General features: G+C 45.4%; 1 protein-coding gene across 8 annotated transcripts in view; it reads right to left on the bottom strand.

Annotated features, from left to right (window-relative positions):
• AFF3 (ALF transcription elongation factor 3) overlaps window positions 1-22,430 on the bottom strand; it is a 643,034-nt gene that overhangs the window by 27,031 nt on the left and 593,573 nt on the right. For all 8 annotated transcript variants that reach the window (XM_088841644.1, XM_088841640.1, XM_088841642.1 and 5 more), the window contains 3 exons: window positions 18,640-18,764; window positions 13,017-13,218; window positions 10,859-10,980 (listed from right to left, as the gene is read on the bottom strand). In XM_088841644.1, coding sequence (XP_088697770.1) covers window positions 10,859-10,980; window positions 13,017-13,218; window positions 18,640-18,764 — 449 coding nt within the window. The remainder of the gene's footprint in view (window positions 1-10,858; window positions 10,981-13,016; window positions 13,219-18,639; window positions 18,765-22,430) is intronic.

Genomic DNA, 22,430 nt, shown 5'->3' with positions numbered 1-22,430 from the left:
TGTCTACCTTGTCACAATGCAAACATGGCTTGTATTCTCTTGAGTTCTGATTAGCTGACTGGTAAACATTTAACCCCAGGCATGGGCATTATTAAAGCAATAACCTGACTCTGCTGCAAGATGAAGGTAATTAATCCAGAGACGAATCTGAGAGTGTGAAATGACCCCAAGTTACACTAAACCACTCATCAGACTGCACCTTTAAGTACTTCATCAGGTGGATTTTTAAAAATCTACATAGCTTGGGTACCATTAGTATAAACTTTTTGTGTATTATGGGTCTTTATGTAATCAATAAACTTGACCTATTAGTGAATACTCAACATAAGGCAGCACGCCCTGAATGGGAGATAAGATGTTAGTCGTGATATTAATCATACACTGTGTGGTCTATTTAACACACTTATTTTGAACTGCCTTCTTTCAGATTCTAATGGGTCTTTTTCCAAACTACAATATTAGGTAGCCAGAGCATCCTTTTATTCTAAGGGGTCAAAATGCTTAAAAAAAAAATCACACAGATCGTGTCAATGACATTACCATCCAAAACTGTGATCCTCAATTGAATGGTTTAATCAATCAAGCAAAAGGACAAACCAAGATCAAAGCAAATACTTAATCTTGGGTCACAAATCACAGAAGCAAGAGAAAGACCTTGGTTTTCTGTCTCTTCTTCCCTATAAAACATCATCAGCACTCGTGGTAACACGCTGGGAATATTTAACTTTCCCAACAAGGAGACAGGAACGTGGCTGCAGGGCCCCCCTTATGTGTATGATGAAACTCCCATCTCTGGGTCATGACCCCTTCATGTTTTCCCTGCCACACAGGCCTGAGCCCTTCCTTCCATCCTGACGGATCTGCGCTGGTAGGTGAAGCCTGTGGGTTCCTTCAAAGAAAGGCCCAGCTTTGACCACCTCCTCTTTCTCCAATTTATTTCCTCTATGTTTATTCCATTTGGATGACATTTTGGTTGCTTTTTATGGTGGTTTATTCTTCTTTGTCCACAGATTGACCTTTGAACACATACTGGCTATCTGTTGGGTCTTTGATGCCAACTCTGGCAATTTACATTATTTTTGTTCTTGTTTTTTAATAGACTGTCAAGTTTTCTGAGCAGTTTTAGGCTCAGAGCAAAATGAAGTGGAAAACACAGAGTCCCCATAAACCACTTGGTTCTACATGTGCACAGCCTCCCTTACTCCTAACACCCCTCAACTGAGCAGCCCATTTGTTACAACTGATAAACCTAAACTGAGTGACTTCCTTGATGGTCCAGTGGCTAAGACTCAAAGCTCCCACTGCAGGGGGCTCAGGTTTGATCCCTGGTCGGTGAACTAGATTCCACATGCCATAACCAAGAGTTTCCATGCTGCACGAAAAGATCCCACATGCCGGCACAGTCAGATTAAAAACAAAAACCTAAACTAACATGTCACTATCACCTAAAGTCTGTAGTTTACATTTGGATTCACTCTTGGTGTGGCACAGTCTACGGGTTCTGAAAACTGTATGATGACACATATCTACCATAATAGTACTATACAGAATAGGCTCACATCTTAAAAATCCTCTGCAACAGTTTTTTGTCTTTTTGCTGAATGCCCCAGAACAGAAGACCAGATCTACCGCTAGTTAGAAGCCAGGTCTGACTCCTGAGTTCAGATGGGGTCCTGCAGCCCACCTGTTCAGGAAAGGAGCTCCTGTACCTCCATCCAGTTCCTGCCTGCTGTTACCACATGCTATGACGGCTTCCTTGCCAATATCCCCTTCTTTCCTCAAGGACCACATCCACCCAGGTCCAAGCTTTCATTACCTCTCCTGGCCTCGAGTTTCACTCCTGTCCCATCTCTCCTGAGCTTTAACTCTTAAGCAATGTTTGTAAACGGAGAAGGCAATGGCAAGCCACTCCAGTACTCTTGCCTAGAAAATCCCATGGATGGAGGAGCCTGGTAGGCTGCAGTCCGTGGGGTTGCTAAGGGTCGGACACGACTGAGCGACTTCACTTTCACACACTGGAGAAGGAAATGGCAACCCACTCCAGTGTTCTTGCCTGGAGAATCCCAGGGACGGGGGAGCCTGGTGGGCTGCCGTCAGTGGGGTCACACAGAGTCGGACACGACTGAAGTGACTTAGCAGCAGTGTTTGTAAAACATGGCTTTCATTATATATCACCTCCCTACTCACAGATCTAAAATCAAACTCCGGAGCCTCTGAAACTGAATCTCAGTTCTGGTCCTTAGTAATCTTGCCTAACCCTCCTCACTGCATTACTTACTCACCAAGTCCCTCAACCACAGTGAGTGGTGTCCTCACTGGCTGGTCAACGTTTCAGCACTGTCTTAGAAGCCCTGCTCATCCCTTCCCTCCTCCCTAGAACACCCTCTCTGCTCCTTCACTAAATGCTTACAGTGAGCCAGATGTTGCTTGTCTCTCAAATTCTCAGGCCCTAAGGCCTTTTTGCTGGGAAAGATTGAAGGCAGGAGGAGAAGGCAGCGACAGAGGATGAGACGGTTGGATGGCATGACCGACTCAATGGACATGAGTGTGAGCACACTCCGGGAGATGATGAAGGGCAGGGAAGCCTGGCATGCTGCAGTTCATGGGGTCACAAAGAGTTGGACATGACTTAGTGACTGAACAACAACAAAAGGCCTTTTTGGTAATTTTTATCCATGCTCAGCTATGTCTTTCCCGATCTCAGACACCACTTCTTGTTCACACTTCACTGCCAGGCATTTAATTAACTCCTGAGCTGTCCCGGGCTGCAGTCATTGCATGTGGAATATTTTCAGTGTGGGCTCTGCAGTAGATCTCTTTGATCTTTTCCACCTTGTTGTTTTAGGTACATGGTAGACGAGAAATGAGTCCCCCATGCATTCACATTTCGAGTTTAGAAGAGAGAGTGTGTTGGCTTCTGATGGGGTGCAGCCTCGAAGCCAGCGAGCCAGAGAACATCTCCATGGCAACCTGATATTCTCCACATCATTATCTGTCCCACACTCGAGTAGAGGAGTTTGGTCATTTTTCTCCTGCCCTCTTTTTTGTAGACCTCGTCACTGACAGATCATCATTTTTTCAAACGCATTTTGTTTTCATGAAAGAATTCTGGTGATAAGCCAAGCCATCTTCGTTTTTACTAGCCTTTTAAGTTATCCCCAGGGTGGCAGTGGCATCGAATTCCCCATATGGATACCGCCATCAGGGCTGGTTTTATCTGTAGCGTGTAAATGTATTCTTTAAACCTGACATGGAGGCTGAGTCACAGGCTCTCACAATAGTGTATGTGGATAAGTAACACACCTATTTTCTGACTGTTTCAGAGGAGTGGCAACACTAACCCGAGATGCTGAAGAAACATACTATCTGGGCCTCAGCTTTGCACTGCGTCACCGAAGACTGCGGTGACTGGCCCTTTTGTTTCCTCTCTGGTGATTTCCAGAGTGCCGCTTCAAGGTCAGATCATTATAAAGGCAACTGGATGATGGGACATCACCCAGATTGCCCGGCAACGCCATGGACACGTGCTGTCAGGAAGGCATCACTCTGGTGGTGACCTTCAAGTCAGCAGGAAGATAAAACTGTTGTCACCACTGTGGCAGCTACAGAATATAAGCCTGCAGAGGCACTAAAACGAAACCTAATTATCTCAGTGTTCAAACTGATTTTTCCTCGAGTCTTTTTTCTTTTAAACGTGGAAAACCTAGAGTTTGGCTTTTCACTGCGATAATAGCATTCTTCACATTGTTTCTCAGGGTGGTGATATTTGATGCTAACCCGTGAGAAAACCTAGGAAAAGTACAGTTAAACATCACGCAGGTAACTGACCGCATCTCTGGACTCTTCAGAACCTGGGCCTGGAGCATCTAAAAACCTAGGCTGAGCCACATGTATCTCTGTCATAAGAGCTCTTGGCACCAAAAGTAATCTGAGCACTGGATCCAGAGAACAATGTCCTCCTCTCCTCCCAGTGCCCCCACCAGCACACTGGTGACCTTAGTTCTAAGCAGCAGTAGGTCTGAGCCACCCTCACATTTCTGCTGGCATGGGAGTATCACAGCGCCCTGATGCTTTGTTCTCCTGTGTGACTGAGACGAACTGCATGTTCTCCCACGGACAGGCTGGCAGGCAGCTTTCTGTGACTCCTACCTCTGTGAAACGCCCGTACCGCCCCCTCCAACCCCCCGCCCCCGCCACACACACACCACAACCCGGCAGAGCCAGCCTGTTTTGTGAAAACTGGCAGAGACGGAGAGCCTGACGTGTCTGAACAAACAGGTTCCCTGGCACCGCACAAGTCGAGATAATTTTCTTAGGAAGTTGGAATCCAAATCAGACAAGGAGGCAACTGCACACCAAATGAATTCATCATCTGATAGCCTGTCAGCTTGTCATTTGATAAGTCCTGGAGGTGTTACCATGGCCCAAGCTGTGAGGTTCTTTTTTCCCTAAGAAGAACGTGTAAGAAGTGGAGGAACTTTTTCCACACACTAAATGAATGCTGTGCAGGAGGGCACTTCATAGCCAGGGGCCCTGGTGCTGCCGTTGGCTTTATGAGCGCTTCCAGGAAGAAGTGAGAAGGCTGCTTACAGCTTCCCTAGTGATTCAGACAGTAAAGAATCTGCCCGCAATGCACGAGATATGGGTTTGATCCCTGGGTCAGGAAGATCCCCTGGAGAAGGGAATGGCAACCCACTCCAGTATTCTTGCCTGGAGAATTTCATGGACAAAAGAACTTGGTGGGCTACAGTCCATGGGGCTGCAAAGAGTCGGACATGACCGAGCAACTAAGCACATTAGCTTTTAAGCACAAGGATTCAAATGCAGCTTTTGTTTCTATGCCCTTGATGTTGGCTGGACCCCTAAATCCCTGACTTCTCAGAAGCACAAGCGATGACTCATCGTGTCTCCTACAGGTCACAGGCTCTCACAGGAGACTCCTCTCTCGGCCAGACTTAGAAAATAACACATGCTTTCCAGGACACACAGGCTAAATGTGGCAGGTTTTTGTCATTCTATCATAAGCAGCTTTCTGTTTAAGTGGAAACTCATCAATTTGATTGCTGTTCTTCTCCAGGTGTCACAGGTAAGATAAAATCATTTTACAAAGCCCTTAAAAGGATCAGAGGGCTCAGATTTCAGTCAGAATGATCTGAAAGGCCTTGTCCACCATTCTTGCCCTCCCAACCTCTGGCCAAATCCTTTTGTTCCTTCTTTCTCTCTGTTTTGACTAAAAACAAACAAACAAACAAAAAAACCTTGGCTGAGAGGGATTTCATAAGGGAAAAAATTCCATATGAAGAAAGAAAGGCACAGGAATGGTATTATCAGGAAGGGTGGGGGCCAACTTTGAAGCGATGGGAAGCGGGGGGGCCCCTCCAGAGGGCAATGATCATGGCCAGCCCACCACAGGAGTGCCTTGCCTTGATCTAATATCACCTATGTAAGGATTTCAGTTGGGGTCCTTTGAATAAATCACCTCACTTTTCACATACAGGAGTCTCCATCGTCTATAAAATTAAAATCCTTTCAGCTATAAGAATGCTGAGTATCATTACATCACAAGTGCCAACTCTGTCTTCCTGACCTGCCAGCCACATGGCACAGGTCGTGGCTTCAGCATCACGTGGCGAGGGAGTCTTTTCTCAGCGTCTGGAGGTTTCAGTAGCTGGGCTCCTGTAATTGATGCCAGGGGGACAGATGGGGCATTCGGAGGTTTGGCTGAATGTGACGATCGTGACTGACTCTTCCTTGTGAAATGTGGGCAGGAGTCGGCACATCCTTCTGGAAGTGGCAGGCAGGTTGGCACCCGGGGTTCTCTGGCTCCCCGGCACAGCAATATGGCACGGGGGAACGGAGGCCAAGCGCTTCACCATCAGCTGTGCTCAGACGTCTGCACCAAGGCCGTCGTGACACAGCTGTTCCCTAGATTTTCCACCGCCAAGAACTCTCCCGTCACTCGTGATGACACCAAGCAATTTATAGCTCATGGCTCTGTACTAATAAGATTGGTTTCTAGGCTTTGGGTTGAATGAAGTGCTGTCACTCATGGACATAAATTCCTAACAGATTTTTGAAACAAAAGTTTGGTAATCACACCAGTGTCACCTTAAAACAAGAGCTGTCCATTAAAATGAATGAAATAATGCCATTTGCAGCAATGTGGATGGACCTAGACATTGTCATACTGAGTGAAGGTAGTCAGATAGAGCAGGGGAAACATCGTATGACGTCCCTTACGTGTGGAATCTAGAATGAAATGATACAACTGAACTTACTTATACGACAGAGACTCATGGACTTAGAGAATGAACTTACGGTTGCCAAAAGGAAGGATGTGGGGAGGGGTAAGTAGGGAGTTTGGGATCCATATGTATACACTGCTATATTTAAAATGTTGTGTGTGTGCCTAGTTGCTCAGTTCTGTCCGACTCCTTTGGGCTTCCCAGGTGGCACTAGTGGTAAAGAACCTGCCTGCCAATGTAGGAGACATAAGAGACGTGGGTTTGATCCCTGGGTTGGGGAGATGCCCTGGAGGAGGCATGGCAACCCACTCCAGTATTCTTGTCTGGAGAATCCCATGGACAGAGGAGCCTGGTGGGCTACAGCCCACAGGGCAGCAAAGAGTCAGACACGACTGAAGAGACTTAGCTCACACGCACACGTCTGATTCTTTGCAACCGCATGAACTGTAGCCCACCAGGCTCCTCTGTCCATGGCATTTTCCAGGCAAGGATACTGGAGTGGGTTACCATTTCCTTCTCCAGGGGATCTTCCCAACCCAGGGACGAAATCCTCATCTCCTGTGTCTTCTGCATTGCCGGTATATTCTTTACCCACTGAGCCATTGGAGAAGCCCCATCATATTTAAAATGGATAACCAGCAAGGATTATAGCACAGGGAATTCTGTTCAGTGTTATGTGGCAGCCTGGATAGGAGGGGAGTCTGGGGGAGAGTGGACACAGGTCGATGGATGGCTGCCTCCCTTTGTTGTTCACCTGAAGCTACGACAACATTGTGAATCGGCTATTCCCTAATACAAAATAAGAAGCTTTAAAAAAAAAAACAAAAACAAACCCTGTTGAGGAGTGAAAGTGGCACACGGCTAAATGTCAGGGGAGGAGGAGGTGCAGTCATACTGCCTCCCACCTGAGCCTGCAGGACAGGCTGATCTGGATCACATTTTTAAAATAAGTGATTCTGTTCAGTTCTATCTGCATTCTGAAGGCACCACCTGGTACCTGCTGAATTGTAAGTAACCTAGGAAAAGGGGCTGGAAGCCTATGAATTTAAATTGACTTGCCTGTAGTAATTCCTTATATTCACGGGGAAAAAAAAAAAAAAGAAAAAATAGATGCAGGTACTACCCCCTGCCCCCGCCAGACAGGCTTCCCTAGTGGCTCAGATGGTGAAGAATCTGCCTGCAGTGCAGAAGACCTGGGTTTGATCCCTGGGTTGGGAAGATCCCCTGGAGGAGGGCATAGCAACCCACTCCAGTATTCTTGCCTGGAGAATTCCATGGACACAGAACCCTGGCGGGCTACAGTCCATGGGGTTGCAAAGAGACGAACATGACTGAGCAACTAACATTTTCACCCCCACTCCTCCAGAATGTTATTCCATTTAGGGTCATTCAAGGTTGTTACTGGAGTGCCTCCTGAATTCTGGCTGTTGTCTGAAATGCATGTTTATTCAACTATTAATGAGTATTTTTAATACAAAAGGATGAGTTTATTATTATTATCATTTTTTAAAGCTACAGGATGAGGCTCTAAAAGTGAAATGACAGGATGGCAAGTGTTACTTTTGGGAATGCAATAACTGGATTTCTATCAACTCTGAATCATTTTGGTGCTAATTCTCTAGTTCTTTTTTTCCTTCTGGTGGTCTCTCTCTGTTCATGTCACTGCCTGTTGACACCTCCAGTGAGAAGTCAAGGAAAGCGACAGGAGCCAGGTCATGGTCCTTGAAGCTGGTGCAGAGCGGAGAGAAAGCAGGAGGAGGCTGAAAACTGTGATCGCAGAGGAGTTTCCTAGAGAGGCCGCCCACGTACCGCCATCTTCCCTGAATTAATAACAGAATGAATGAAGCGTATACCCCCTCTCCCACCCCTGGACCTCAGCACACACCACCTGAACACTTTACACACTTTTAGGTGACTTCCTAGCCCAGTGATCTCTTAAGACCCATATTTTTATTGTTCCGAGGAAGAGACAGTGCCTTCTGTTGCTTTTCAAGCTTGAAGAATTTCCCCATGATTTTCTCAGTTCAGTGGTTGAGTGGCTGTTTGAGCCGTGTGTTTCTTTTACTGTCACGGATTTCAAATCAATTGGGACACATGGCAATTGGAAGATGTCTCTCTCTCCATATGATGGATATGTAAGAGGGATTTTTTATAATTCTATCTATATCCATAAAAGGAGAAACATAGTTTTATTGTAGCTGTCAGCCAGAAAAATCACAGTTTGCTAATGGGAAGAATGCATGATAACAGCCTCTTGGTCTGATACAGATAGGGACAAAATTACATTAGCTGCCGTCCCAGCAGATTGAGAGACATTTCCTCTTGTAAACAGTCCAAGGAACTGCGGGTCCAAGTAGGACCATTTAGCTGTTGCTGTTTTAGACTTAGTTTTCTGGTCTATGCATTGGAAAAGCCTTACATGTTAATTTCCCGATATGACTGATGCTCCGGGTACCTTACTGTTGAATGCGTGTGTACGCTCACTTTGTTAGACTATGACTTCTTCCTCTTCTTCTTTTGTTTCCTGTCACCAGATCTTTCATACTATCTGCACTGTTCTTCTTTTTTATTTATGTTTTATTGATTATAGCTGATTTACAACGTTAATTTCTGCTGTACAGCAAAGTGACTCAGTTACACACGTATGTGTATTCTTCTTTGCCACTATGGTTTATCCCAGGAGAGAGAATACAGTTCCCTATGCTATATAGAAAGATCTTGCTGTTTATCCATCCTATATACACTAGTTTGCATCTCCTAAACCCAAACTCCCAGTCTGTCCCTCACCCTCAGCAAGCAGGGTTTGAGATGAACAGGGGAGGTTTGGGGCCCCAAACCTCAGCAAGCTTGGTTTGAATGATGTATAGAGCCACATTTCCACTCTTATAAAGACTTGACTTATAAGACAAGTATAATCGTTTTTCATTCCTCAAGGAACTGAGTTGCAAGTTGAAGGATACAGAGGCTGACCCATCTGGATAGTAACTACGTTATCTTCAATTTGCTTCTTAATATTAGGGACAGCATCCTTAATTAAGATGAAAATAAAAAGATCCCTACATCTTCCAAATGCAAATTTCTATATTGTCATTAAACACCATTCCAGTTGCCTTGTTTTTATAAATGGTTAAAGCTCCCTTTGAACAATTTACACCACCAAACACTAATTATATATGGAGTTGACTGTCAGATTGGATTGTATTCCCATTACACGCCCCTCACCCTGGGGATTAATTACCACTTCTCTGGCTGCCCAGGGCAGTGCGATGAGGGAAAGGGGAGCTGGTGAGGGCCAGGAGAGAATGTGTGTGGGGTTGAGCGCAGGTGCGATCACAGGAAGAGGAGAAAAACACACGTTCTCCTGGGCCACCCTCACACTTTACTAAACTCAGTCATCTGAGAGTGTGTCCAATGAAGAAACAATAAATCTGGATTTGGCTCTCGATCCCCGAAGTCTGTCTCCTCGTTAGCTTAATGAAGTCCAAGCAGGGCCTGAGGAAAACAACTTAGTATTCCTGTTTCTCCGACATGAAGAAACAGACCTTGTCTACACTCTGGGTAAAGACAGGATGGGAGAGAAGGCTGGGAGGAAGATGAGGGTGGAAGAGACAGCTTTCAACTCTCCAGGTGGTCACTCTGCGAGGAGGCCATCTCACTGCGTCTCAGGGGACCCACCAGGAGACCAGTGTTATGACTCACTTTTTCTGATTAGGAAGCAGGGACTCAGACATTTAGCACCATTTTGGTTTTTGACTGTGGGTGGGGTACGTGGTTTAGTCTGTCCCCTCAGCTGGACGGTCAGCAGTCAGGGGGCAGGGGGTGACTCACTGTTGTCTGCTCGTCCCTGCTGGGGATTTAAGGGCGTGCCTCCCACAGATACACAATTGTATGCTTGCTGAACAGCTGAGGTTGAAAATGGGATTCAAGCCAAACTCTTGAAACCATATCTCCTGCCCTCGAGGCTTGTCCTTGACACATATTTTTCTCCCTAAGAGCCTAAATAATTTTCAGTATCATTTTATCATTTCTCATGTGTCATTTTCAGCATCTCCCAAGCATTCCAGGATGCTATATTTATTCATGTTCTTCTTTTGTTTCTCCTCCTCTTAAGTTGATGCTGAGAATGAAATACTTGGGTTTTGGCACTATGATGGGGGGATGGATGACAGGATACTTTTTCCTGTATAAGAATTATTTACACCTTTATAAAGACTATAGCATTTTAGAGAACAGAAAGCTTTCAGGAATGAATCACTATTTTTCTTTGCCTGTTAACAGTTTACAAAGACAGAAATGCCTCTTTCTGGTAGCATACAACCCCAATGCAAGTGCTCAGAAATAAGACTCCTTGATGCCATTTGCCATAGTTTTCTGGCATCCTGGTTACAACCGTGATAGCACTGGCTGTTCCATTCATTCAAACCACTCCCCTCGCCAGGGGCTCAAGGGGTGCAGTCAGCAATTTCCTCTGAGAGGGTGACATTTAACTGACTGGGTCACATGACAGAAATGGCCACACTGTGGCTTATGTGTGTCTAATATGGACACATATAAACCATCTCCTTGTTCCTACTTATCTGGCCTTCTCCATATCAACAAGACTCCACACTTACATATCATCGAAGATGAGTTTCTGCCTCTTGCAGTCCCGGTGGCCGTTGGAGCCTGGAGACCAGGGCTCTGTCTGTGGCCGTGACTTGTGGAGAATGTTTTCAGAATTGTTGTGAGCCGCTTTCTAGACAACAAACAAACACAGCCGCCTTTGAGAAACTGGCCCTCTGGCTGAAGGAGTAACCCGTTAGAATAGGTTGGTTTCCAGGTTAGACGTGATAGCGCTTTTTGTTTCGATTAAGAAAGAGAAATACATGCATTTCAGATCTCAAGCTGGAAGCTTTTACGTGTGTGGTCAGATGTCATCCCCACGACAGCATCACCAGGGAGGGCTTAGTCTTGCTCTCACACATACAGATCCTGAACCTGCCGAAGCTCAGAGGGCTACTGCGGGTGCAGGCTGGGGGCTTAGGACTCAGGCTCCTACTCTTCCTGGTTGCTCGACCCATGGCTCTCCAAACTGACTGCATCAGAGTTACCATTAACACAGAGACAGCTGAGTGCCACCACCAGCATCTCTGTCTCAGTAGGTCTGGGGGAGGGCCTGTGAACATGCATTCTGCACAAGTTTCAGAGTGCTCGTCTAGGACCTGCGCTCTCAGAACCACTGAGCTGTGTTCATCCTTCACCAGAGGTTCAGATCAGCTGGTTCTCATCAGCTGTCTGTGACAAACAGGAAGAGCTGAGGGGTATTGCAAGAAATTATTTAAAATGTGTTTTAAAAAGGGGAAAAATTTAAACATCCTTTCTTTTCTCCCCCTGGAGATACAGATATTTAAAGAGCACCAACTGTGTGCTGATCATGTGGATTGTAAAACACCCTATCTTTGCTTAGGAGATGCAAATGGATTCCTCAGAAGTAATTCAAGTGGAGTGGATACCAGTGCTTCTTTAAATATGGGCTGATTTTATGTGCGGATCAAGTCTCTTTGTTATGAGAGCATCTAAGACTCTGGGCATTTCCAGAATAGTAAATTACGGATGTGTGTGAACCCTGGTCTAAGTGGCTCTCCTCAGCTAGACTGTAAGCTTCCTGCAGGCAGAGACTGAATCGCTTAGATCATCAATGCACCTCTACTGCTTAGCAGAGTGCCTGGGACACAATAAGTACTTCCTTGATAAACACCTGTTCAGTGAAAGAAGGTCGAAATAAAGTCTATAATGGGTTAAAGATTCTCTGTACATCATAGTTGCTTGTGATAGAAGGATTTAGAGGCAAAAAGAAGTTGTGTTTGGTTTAAAATTTGAATTGCTTGCTTTTTATTTCCGATTTTCCTAATATGATCTTCTCAGATTCTTGTATCCTAGAACTAAAGAGAACTGGTCTCAAATGAGGGTGCCTAAGAGAATTAGTTTCCTGATGGTTCAGTAAGACTGAGGCTCTTGCTGGACCTTAACAACATTTTTTTTTTTTGTCTCTTTGAGTCACTGGATAAAGCATGAAATGCCTCCCCTGTTTGTTTGCAGAGTCCTATTGCCAAGTCTCATTTCTCCCTGCCTCACAAAGCCCTGCTGGTTTTGAGAAACACAGTGGGGAGAGTTTGAAATTAAATAAAGTACTCGGACGATGCACAGTTCAGGGATGGCCACTCTTAGAGAGTGTCTGTACAGAGGAACTCACATACAATGTGAGTGTCCACAGGGGTGGAACCGGGTCCACAAAGGGTCCATGGGGAATGCAGGGTGTTGGAATCACCCTTGATAAGGTCATTAGAAGAGGAGTGATGGCGACAGTCTCACACTGGACATCACCTTGGTGACCTTGGGTGGCAGGGCGCCCTGCAGCTTTGGCCTTGAGCTCCAATCCCAGGCTTGACTCTGCCTCAGGGCAAGAAAGATATCAAATGTAAAGACTCCCTAGACTCCCGATTTACTTTGTCCTGGGAGAGTGACTTTAGGGCTGTTTCTTTTCAGAATGGAAAATGAGGTCCTCCAAGGAGGTTCTTAAGCAGAAGAGGCTTGAAATACCGCCTCTTTTTCTTCTGCCACAGCCTGTGCGAGAAGCAAAGGGCAGCTCTTGCTGGGTCTTCCCAGAGCAACATTCAGGGCTGCCTCATGGGGCCTTGAGATGGAGTTTAGACTGAGTTGGGTAACAGGAAGAGTAAGGGGTGTGCTCAGTTTCATTTCTGTTTTAACTGGGACAGGAGGGCATCAACCTACCGTGAGGTCCGCGGCGTGGGTCTGCAGCTGGCTCTCTGCCTTATGCTTTTTGTTGGAGGAGGTGGAAGTGAACAGACCGTTGCTGTTGGATCTGCTGGAGGAAGTTAAGTCCTCGCCGGAGAATTTGTGTTTAGATGCGTCGGAGAGGGGTGAGATGGGCGACCGGAGCATTTTTTCATTTTTATTTATTGGTATTGCCAAGCTGAGAAAGGAAGTCACAGTAATGGAATGTCACACACTCAGCACAGGGGAAGGAAAATGTTTTATATGTGACCCAAACCTCCCATTTAAAACCTGCTGGAAGGAAGACATTTACTGGGAATTATTATGCCAGGACACAATTTTATGGCATTAGGACCGTAACAAACAATAAACACATTTTGTTCATTGTTTCTTTACTTATTCTCCCAGAATTAATAGTAATTCTGGAGCTAAACGACTAAGAATAATACTTTGACTTCCCAAGTTTTTCATCCAAGGATCTCAAAATACACAGCAGACCACTTACTGTTTTCCTAACAAGTGCAAGCAGCAGGTAATGGGAAACTCAATTAAATGATACATGAGATCTCTGCTTCCAAAAGGACTTTTGCTAACACCTGAGCTTATACTAATTATTACACAGAGAATAACACAATTGCAGAATAATCAAGCATGAAGCCACCTTTCCAATTGTTAGGCAACCAGGCATTGATCAGAATACAAATAACTGAAACGGTCATTAGAAATGACATTTTTTGGTTCCTTATTTTACCTTCAAAACTATTGTCTATGCCTGAATATACATCCCAGTGGACCATCACAGAAGGGAGTCAATTATACCTGGGTCTTTACAATGTATGTTACGTGGATAGGACTCTCTCTATTACTTCACTTTGAAACAAAGAGTAGGAAGACACATTAGCTCAAAATAAACTCAATCACTGCTAACTTGGGATGGTTCTAGAAGTCACCTAGTAGAGTCAGTTAATGTAAGGTAAATTCATTGGACAAAGAGTTAGTCATTATTCCAACATTTATGACTTCTTAATTGTATGTCTTTGCTATCACTGCAAACAAGCCATTAAGGTCACTTCTTGTTTTTTAAGCAACATCCTTAGTTGGTGGTCACAGTGTAAAAATTACAAATGTAGGCCTCCAGAACAAATGAGAAACCAAGATGCTTAATGCTACGCAAACACATTTGTGAAGGGAGAGAATTTTGATGACAGCTTTCTGGTTTAAAAAGCACTGTGCATCCAACAACTTAGACGTGAGAAGCTGTGTTCTAGAAAACTGCCTTGGGCGAGACAGAAGTAGCTCAGCCAGTGCGGATGAAACACTGAAGCTGAAGATGGATGTTAACTGTCTGAATGTAACTGTTTCTCGACACAGGAGTAAAGAAACCCCATTTCTAAGTCTCTGTTATTTTTACATACATACTCAGGTGGTGCTACAGTGGTAAAGGATCCACTTGCTGATGCTGGAGACACAAGAGATGCGGGATTGATCCCGAGGTCGGGAAGATCCCCTGGAGGATAAAATGGCAACCAACTCCAGTATTATTGCCTGGAGATTTCCATGGCCAGAGGGGACTGGTGGGCTACAGTCCACAGGGTCGCAAAGAGTTGGACACGGCTGAATTGATTTAGCACTCATGCACTCAGTTCAGTCCAGTCGCTCAGTCGTGTCTGACTCTCTGCGACCCCATGGACTGCAGCACGCCAGGCTTCCCTGTTCATCACCAACTCCCAGAGCCTGCTCAAACTCATGTTCATTGAGTTGGTGATACCACCCAACCATCTCATCCTCTGTTGTCCCCTTCTTCTCCTGCCCTCAATCTTTCCCAGCATCAGGGTCTTTTCCAATTAGTCAGTTCTTTACATCAGGTAGCCTAAGTATTGGAGCTTCAGCTTCAGCACCAGTCCTTCCAATGAATATTCAGGACTGATTTCCTTTAGGATAGATTGTTGGATCTCCTTGCAGTCCAAGGGACTCTCGAGTCTTCACCAATGCCACAGTTCAAAAGCATCAATTCTTCGGTGTTCAGCTTTCTTTACGGTCCAGCTCTCACATCCATACATGACTACTGAAAAAACTACAGCTTTCACTTTATGGACCTTTGTTGGCAAAGTAATTTCTCTGCTTTTTAATATGCCATCTAGGTTGGTGATAACTTTTGTTCCAAGGAGCAAGTGTCTTTAATTTCATGGCTGTAGTCACCATCTGCAGTGATTTTGGAGCCCAGGAAAATAAAATCTGTCACTGTTTCCATTGTTAAACCATTTATTTGCCATGAAGTGATGGGACCGGATGCCATGTTCTTAGTTTCTTGAATGTTGAGTTTTAAGCCATGTACTACATGATTTTATTTTATTTCTTAAAAGACTTTTTGATGTGGACTGTTTAAAAGTCTTTATTGAATTCATTACAGTATTGCTTCTGTTTTATGTTGTTGTTGTTTTTTTTCCTGCCACAAAGCACGTGGGGGCTTAGCTCCCCGACCAGGGAATGAACCCACACCCCCTGCATTGGAAAGCGAAGTCTTAACCACTGGACTGTCAGGGAAGTTCCTACAGTATTACATGATTTTAAACACTTGTAGGAAAGGAAATTATTACATTAAATATTGTCAAGCACCTACAATCTTTTCTTCTTCATAAGTTTATCTATTGAAGTTGATCAAAGTAATTTTGAAACATTCTTGGGATCGTGTCTTTGGGACATGCAATTACTGTATATATACCATTGTCTTATTACACTGGTCCAGCCTGACAGAGGTAATCACAATTTCAGATATACACAGACCACTTTTCCTAGAAAAATGCAAAGCTCTTTCACAGCGGCACTGAGTCCCTACTTAACATAAGTGAACCTATCAGAGCCAGCAGATTCTGCCAAGCAAAGGGTCCAGAGCAGCGGTCCCCAACCTTTTAGGCATTGGACCAGTTTCATGGAAGAACATTTTTTCACAGGCCAGGACCAGGAGCAGGGATGGTTTTGGGATGATCCAAGTGCATTACATTTAACTGTGCACTTTATTTCTATTATTATTACATCAACTCCATCTAAGATCTTCAGGCATTCAACCCTGGAGACTTAGGTCCTCTGCTTTTATCCTGGGGTCCCTGAACTTGCATGGAAAAGAAATTACATCTTCATTTTCATTAACTTCTCACTGAAACGGAACATTTCCTTTAATGATGAACAAAGGCAGGAAACCAGAGGAGTGGTTAGCAGGCATACTACTAGCAATACCTGTGATTGTGTCACCGCTGGAAATCACAGATATTTTCATGTCATATCGGTTGTTGCAGACATCTTCAAATATTATTTAGACTCATCACTACTAGCAATTACAGCAATTATAGCAGTTACTAGAGCCAGCAGGCAGGTTGTTTAAGGCATCAACAAAGAAGCACACGTGTAACTCAATCACACATTTAAAAGACACTTTGGAGCCACATTTTCTCCATTCACACGTCCTCAGTGTTTTGGGACACCATCCGCTGGGCACGGAGGACTGAGGGCTTGGCCAGCTTGTCTTTGCTGCTCCTCCTCACTCAGACCTTCCAGAGCCCTAGTCCTTCTTCCCCAAGGTGATTCTAACACTACAGCTGCCTGCGCTTGGGTGCCCGGGCTCTCTAATTTCCTCTCTGGGTTTTAGTACTGCTCTCCATCTTCTCCTAACCTTTCAGTTTACATTTTTATGTGTTGCACTGAAACATTAATCTCCCCTTAAAAATTCTATGTACACAGTTGGGGAGAGTGAAGAGTGTCTGAGCAGAGGGAAAGTGGTTTCTGAGCTGTGCTGTTTCTAAATGGAAAGAGCTTCTATGACTGATGATAGCTCCTCGCTTATAATAAATATCCAGGGCCTTGCTTTGCCAGGAAGCCGTTTGTCATGGAGGGGAGTCAGTGCCATGCAGGTCCCTCTGGAACCCTTCGAGGAGGGATGGGGAGGGGCTGTCTCACCTTGGAGACCCCAATCTTGTCTATCACCACAAATTCAGTCCATAGCCAGGATCTTTAGGTGTGTTGTATGAAGTCTGCTTATTACATCTGTGTGATAAGCTTAGTGTTCTCATGACTCTTAATTCAGTTTTTTGGGTCTCCCAGGTGGCACTAGTGGTAAAGAACCTGCCCACCAATTCAGGAGACATAAGAGACGTGGGTTCGATTCCTGAGTTGGGAAGATCCCCGGACGAGGGCATGACAATTCAGTCCGGTATTCTTGCCTAGAAAATCCCATGGACAGAGGAGCCTGGTGGGCTACAGTCCATGGGGTCACACAGAGTCGGACACTGCTGAAGTGACTTAGCACACATGCAGAATTCAGTTTTTAAATTTTCAGAGTGCAGGGTGTGTTTCCGAAAGGACAGAATGTTCTGTAACTGGTCACTGGTCTTTGGTTACAAAGAAGCACTGCGGGTGTACCTGGAACTGTGACAAGGAGCACACGTCCAGGCACACTGGTGAACCTCGTGTGTGTGCTGAGTCGCTCAGTCATGCCCGACTCTTTGAGATGCCATGGACTGTAGCCCGCCAGGCTCCTCTGTCAATGGGGTTCTCCAGGCAAGAACACTGGAGTAGGTTTCCATGCCCTCCTCCAGGGGAGCTTCCCAGTTCAGGGATCAAACCAGGTCTCCCTCATTGCAGGCGGATTCTTTACTGTCTGAGTCACTAGAGAAGCTCAAGAATATTGGAGTAGGTATTAACTATCCCTTCCCCAGGGGATCTTCCCAACCGAGGAATTGAACCAGGGTCTCCTGCATGGCAGGAGGATTCTTTACCAGCTGAACTACCAGGGAAGCCCTGTGTTAAACCAAGGGAAGCAGGTCTGCAAGAGACAGGCTGGGACCCTGGGATCCTCTGCTTCAGTGCTTGCACCTGGACACATGTCTCCTATAGCAACAAAATACAAAGCAATCATAAAGGACTTAGGGCTACCCTGGTAGCTCAGACGGTAAAGAATCTGCCTGCAATGCAGAACCAGGGTTCAATCTCTGGGTTGGGAAGATCCCCTGGAGGAGGGCATGGCAACACATTTTAATATTCTTGCCTGGAAAATCCCCATGGACAGAGATAATGGTGGGCTACAGTCCATGGGGTTGCAAAGAGTTCGACACGACTGAGCAACTAAGCACAGCATAAGTGACTAAAAAGAACTGTGAGCATGTGCAGTTGGAGCAAATTATGAACAACAAGATACAAAAAGACCAAAAACCCAACTGCCGATTTTGAGGAACTGGGAGCAAAAGCAGGTCCTGTGCATGCGCCGTGCACATAAGACCAACAAAGGGGGTGGGCAGACTACCTAAGTCCCCCTCCGGCGTGACCCCTGGACCCACAACTTCCCTCCTCACGTTTAAGGAGTGGGCTTGCCCCTGTCAGACAGCGAGCAAGGGAAACTGTTACTTTTTCCAAACTCCTTCAAGCTGCAGCCTGAGCCCCAACAAAGCCTTGGCTGAATTTCTCCTCTGGCCTCTTATCAATTTCTATTGATTAAGGAGTCCAAGAACCCTGGTGTGGACACCCAGAGCAGAGAAATCGTTAAAAAAATCTCACTCCCGCCCCTGCAAACACATGCCTCTCAGACCAGGCCTGCCTCCACCAACCCCTGCCTTTGCAGGCGCGCACGTACCTGTTGATGTTCATGCTGCAATGATTTGCAGACAGAGTACTGTTGGCAGAGGCGGCCAGTCGTGAGGAGCTCTCCCTCTCTCCCGGGGCCTTCTTGATCTCCCTGTAGTCGTCTTCGTTGTCGCACTGCATGGAAAGAAGCAGAAACCAATCAGCTTCGGGTTTCGAGGGATACAGTGAGTTCCCATCCCGCCAGCTCAGGGGCTGCTTTGGACAAAGTCCTGAGCACCAACACGATGGTAGCACTCTTGGCCCCGGCCTCGGCTCCCCATCAGCTCCTCCTCGAACAAGGACGAAATCTGTCGTTTTGACTACTGACAGCTTACTGAGAGGAAAAAGTGTGACACCGGGATCAAAGTGCAGGAGGGAATACTGTGACGGATGAAGACTGCTCAACCAATGGGCTGGATTTTACCCTCCAAAGAAGACCTGCTCTGGAGTCTCACTGGAGCTTCAGCATCCCTTTCTTCGGCATTCCTTGGTACCCAAACAAGGTATAGCAAGCGGCCTGTCCTAGGCTTAATGCTGTAGGAGCAGTGATAAGCTCAGGCTTTTCTTCTGAAATTCATGGCCTTGAAGGATCTTTTTATAAAACAGCAGTTCGACTGGATTGTTTCCATGACTGTATTTAACTTTAGATGTGTAATAGGTGTGATGCAGGCCTCCCAGGTGGCACGAGTGGTAAAGAACCCACCAACCAATGCAGGAGAAACAGGAGACTCAGGTTCAATCCCTGGGTTGGGGAGATCCCCTGGAGGAGGGCCTGGCAACCCGCTCCAGTATTCTTGCCTGGAGAATCCCATGGACAGAGGAGCCTGGTGGGTCACAAAGAGTCAGACACGACTGAAGCAACTTAGCACAGCACACACATGCACTCAACCAACTTCTGTTTTTGCTGAGATCACAGCAACACAGCAGAGAGACATTCAGGACTCTCAGTGGTGTTTCTAGGAGATGGGCACTGGTATTAAAGACAGAAAAACTCTGACCTTCTCTTTCTAGCTGGGATGTCACACAGCCTCTGGAGGAAGGACCACGATGCTCACGTTGAAACAAGTCCCATGGACGGTCCAAGCCAAAGCTCTGAACCCCCTAGTTTTGGTCCCCAGGGCTCCGGCAGGGCTAGACTCTGCATCCTGGGCAGCCAGGTCTGCGACGTCCCACCTCCCGCAGCCAGAACTGGTGGCTTCACACCCCAGATGATGAGTAAAGAGCGCTGTGCAAATGTTCTTTCTCTTCTCTATGCTCATCTATGATTCTGTAGATTTCATGAGGACAGCTGAGTGTCAGGCTTAGTGTAAATGAAGTTTCAAAAGTTAAACTTAAAAAGTCCATGAATAGTAAAATTACTTAAATATAGAATACTGTGAATTATACATGTCTCTGTTTTTGCACATCTCGATTGACATATGCCTGTATGCTGCTGCTGCTGCTAAGTCGCTTCAGTCGTGTCCGACTCTGTGCGACCCCATAGACAGCAGCCCACCAGGCTCCCCATCCCTGGGATTCTCCAGGCAAGAACACTGGAGTGGGTTGCCATTTCCTTCTCCAATGCGTGAAAGTGAAAAGTGAAAGTGAGGTCGCTCAGTCGTGTCCAACTTAGTGACCCCACGGACTGCAGCCCACCAGGCTCCTCCGTCCATGGGCTTTTCTAGGCAAGAGCACTGGAGTGGGGTGACATTGCCTTCTCTGATATGCCTGTATAGCCATATATATTTCTAATCTCTGTATGTTTGTCAAATTCTATCTCTGAAACACCTCTCTTTATATCAGCCTGCCCATTTATCCATCAATCTCCAGACGACTGATTGATTTAGTCATTAATCAATTAATCACCTGGGAGTTGATGGATAAATGAATCTGACAGGTAATGAGGAGGGCAGGGTATACAGAGGAAAACAGAAGGAAAAGAGGGGCAGGTGTGTAGTGGGCTAAGCTGTATTACTAAATTATATCATTTAAACCTAACAACATCCCTGTAAAGATCTCACCAGTTTACAAATGAAGAAACTGAAGTACCAGAAGGGAGGGTCACCTGATTAAGGTCACCTTAGAGGTCAGGACTGACTGCATGATTTTTGGGGTTCAGTGCTAAATGAAAAGGCTAGGCCCCTTGTTCAAAAAGCTGGAGAAGATGTTTGATGTCAGTCTTGGTGATGATTTTCTTGGATTTAATATCAAAAGCAACAAAAGCAAAAATAAACAAGTGGGACTATGTTAAACTAAAAAGCTTCTGCAAAGTAAAGTGAAAGTCGCTCAGTCGCGTCTGACTCTTTGTGACCCCATGGACTATAAAGTCCATGATACTATAAAGTTCAGAATACTGGAGTGGGTAGCCATTCCCTTCTCCAGGGAACACTCTCACTCAGGGATCAAACCCAAGTCTTCGGCACCGCAGGTAGATTCTTTACCAGCTGAGCCACCAGGGAAGCCTGCACAGCAAAAGGAACCATCAATAAAATGAAAAGGCAATCTACTGAATGTAATAAAATATTTCAAATAATGTATCCGAGAAGGGGTTAACATTCAAAACACAAAGACACTTGCAATTCAACAACAGCAAAGAAACAAACAAAAAAATCTGATTGAAAAATAGAGGATTTGATTAAATATTGTTTTTTAAAGAAGACATACAGATTGTCAACAGGCACATGAAAAGATGCTCAGCATCACTACTCATCAGGGAAATGCAAATCAAAACCACAACGAGATATCACCTCACACCTCTTAGGATGGCCGTCATCAAAAAGACTAGAAATAATACATGTGTGAGGATGTGAAGAAAAAGGAACCCTGGTGCACTGCTGGTGCAGCCACAGTGTAAACAGTATGGAGGTTGCTAGGTTGCTCAAGAAATTAAAACAGAGCGACGACATGATCCAGCAACCTCACTTCTGGGTATTTATACAGAGAAAACTGAAACACCAATTTCAAAAGACCCCCATGTTCACTGCAGTATTATTGACAACGGCCAAGACAAGGAAACAGCGCAAATGGCTCTGGATGGGTAGGGAAGTGGTGGAATATGTATGCATACAACGAGAGCGGGAGTCTTGCCATTTGCAGCAACACAGACGGGCCTGGAGGGCACCGTGCTAAGTGAACTGAGTGGATGTGTGTGTGTTAGTCACTCAGTCGTGTCCGATTCTTTGTCATCACAAAGACGACAAAGATCTTAGGATCTCACTTAAATGTGGAATCTGAAAACCAAAACCAAACCACCCTGGGGGGGAGAAGGGGGTACAAAATGTAGGGGTGAAGGAAATCAAAAAGTGCAAATCTCCAGTTATAAAGTGAGTAAGTCATGTGGGTATAGCACAACACTGGTAAACAGCATGGTGGGTATAGCTCATAATACTGTGGAATACACTTGAAAGTAGCTAGGGGACCTTGGAAGTTCTCACCAGGAGGAAAAGAAACTTGTAACTATGTATAGTGATGGATGCTAGCTGGACTGGCTGTGGTCATCATTTTGCAACACATGTAAACCTATATTGAATCATTATATTGTATAACTGAAAATAATATGATGTTATGTCAATTATACCTCAAAAAAAAAAAAGCAGTTAAAGACTAACATTATAAAGTACTAAAGTCAGGAACATTTTCCTGTCTTGAAATTGTTCTCTTAACCTGTCATAGGAGTGTGTTTATTTGCTGTTTACATTGTGCTCCTTGAAGTATGGGGATACTTGGCATGTGCTGACTCTCCCGAATGCCAGGAGTGCTGGCCTGAGAATGGGCACGGGAACGCGGCCCAACAAACGGTTTCCGCCACCTGCCAGTTGCGGG

The sequence above is a fragment of the Moschus berezovskii genome, chromosome 11 (genome assembly GCF_049115385.1).
Source record: "Moschus berezovskii isolate FMDL1 chromosome 11, NW_MosBer_1.0, whole genome shotgun sequence".
In the NCBI taxonomy this organism is placed as follows: Eukaryota; Metazoa; Chordata; class Mammalia; order Artiodactyla; family Moschidae; genus Moschus; species Moschus berezovskii.
The sequence above is the reverse complement of the archived record's forward strand: the minus strand, read 5'-3'. Positions and strand labels throughout refer to the sequence as shown.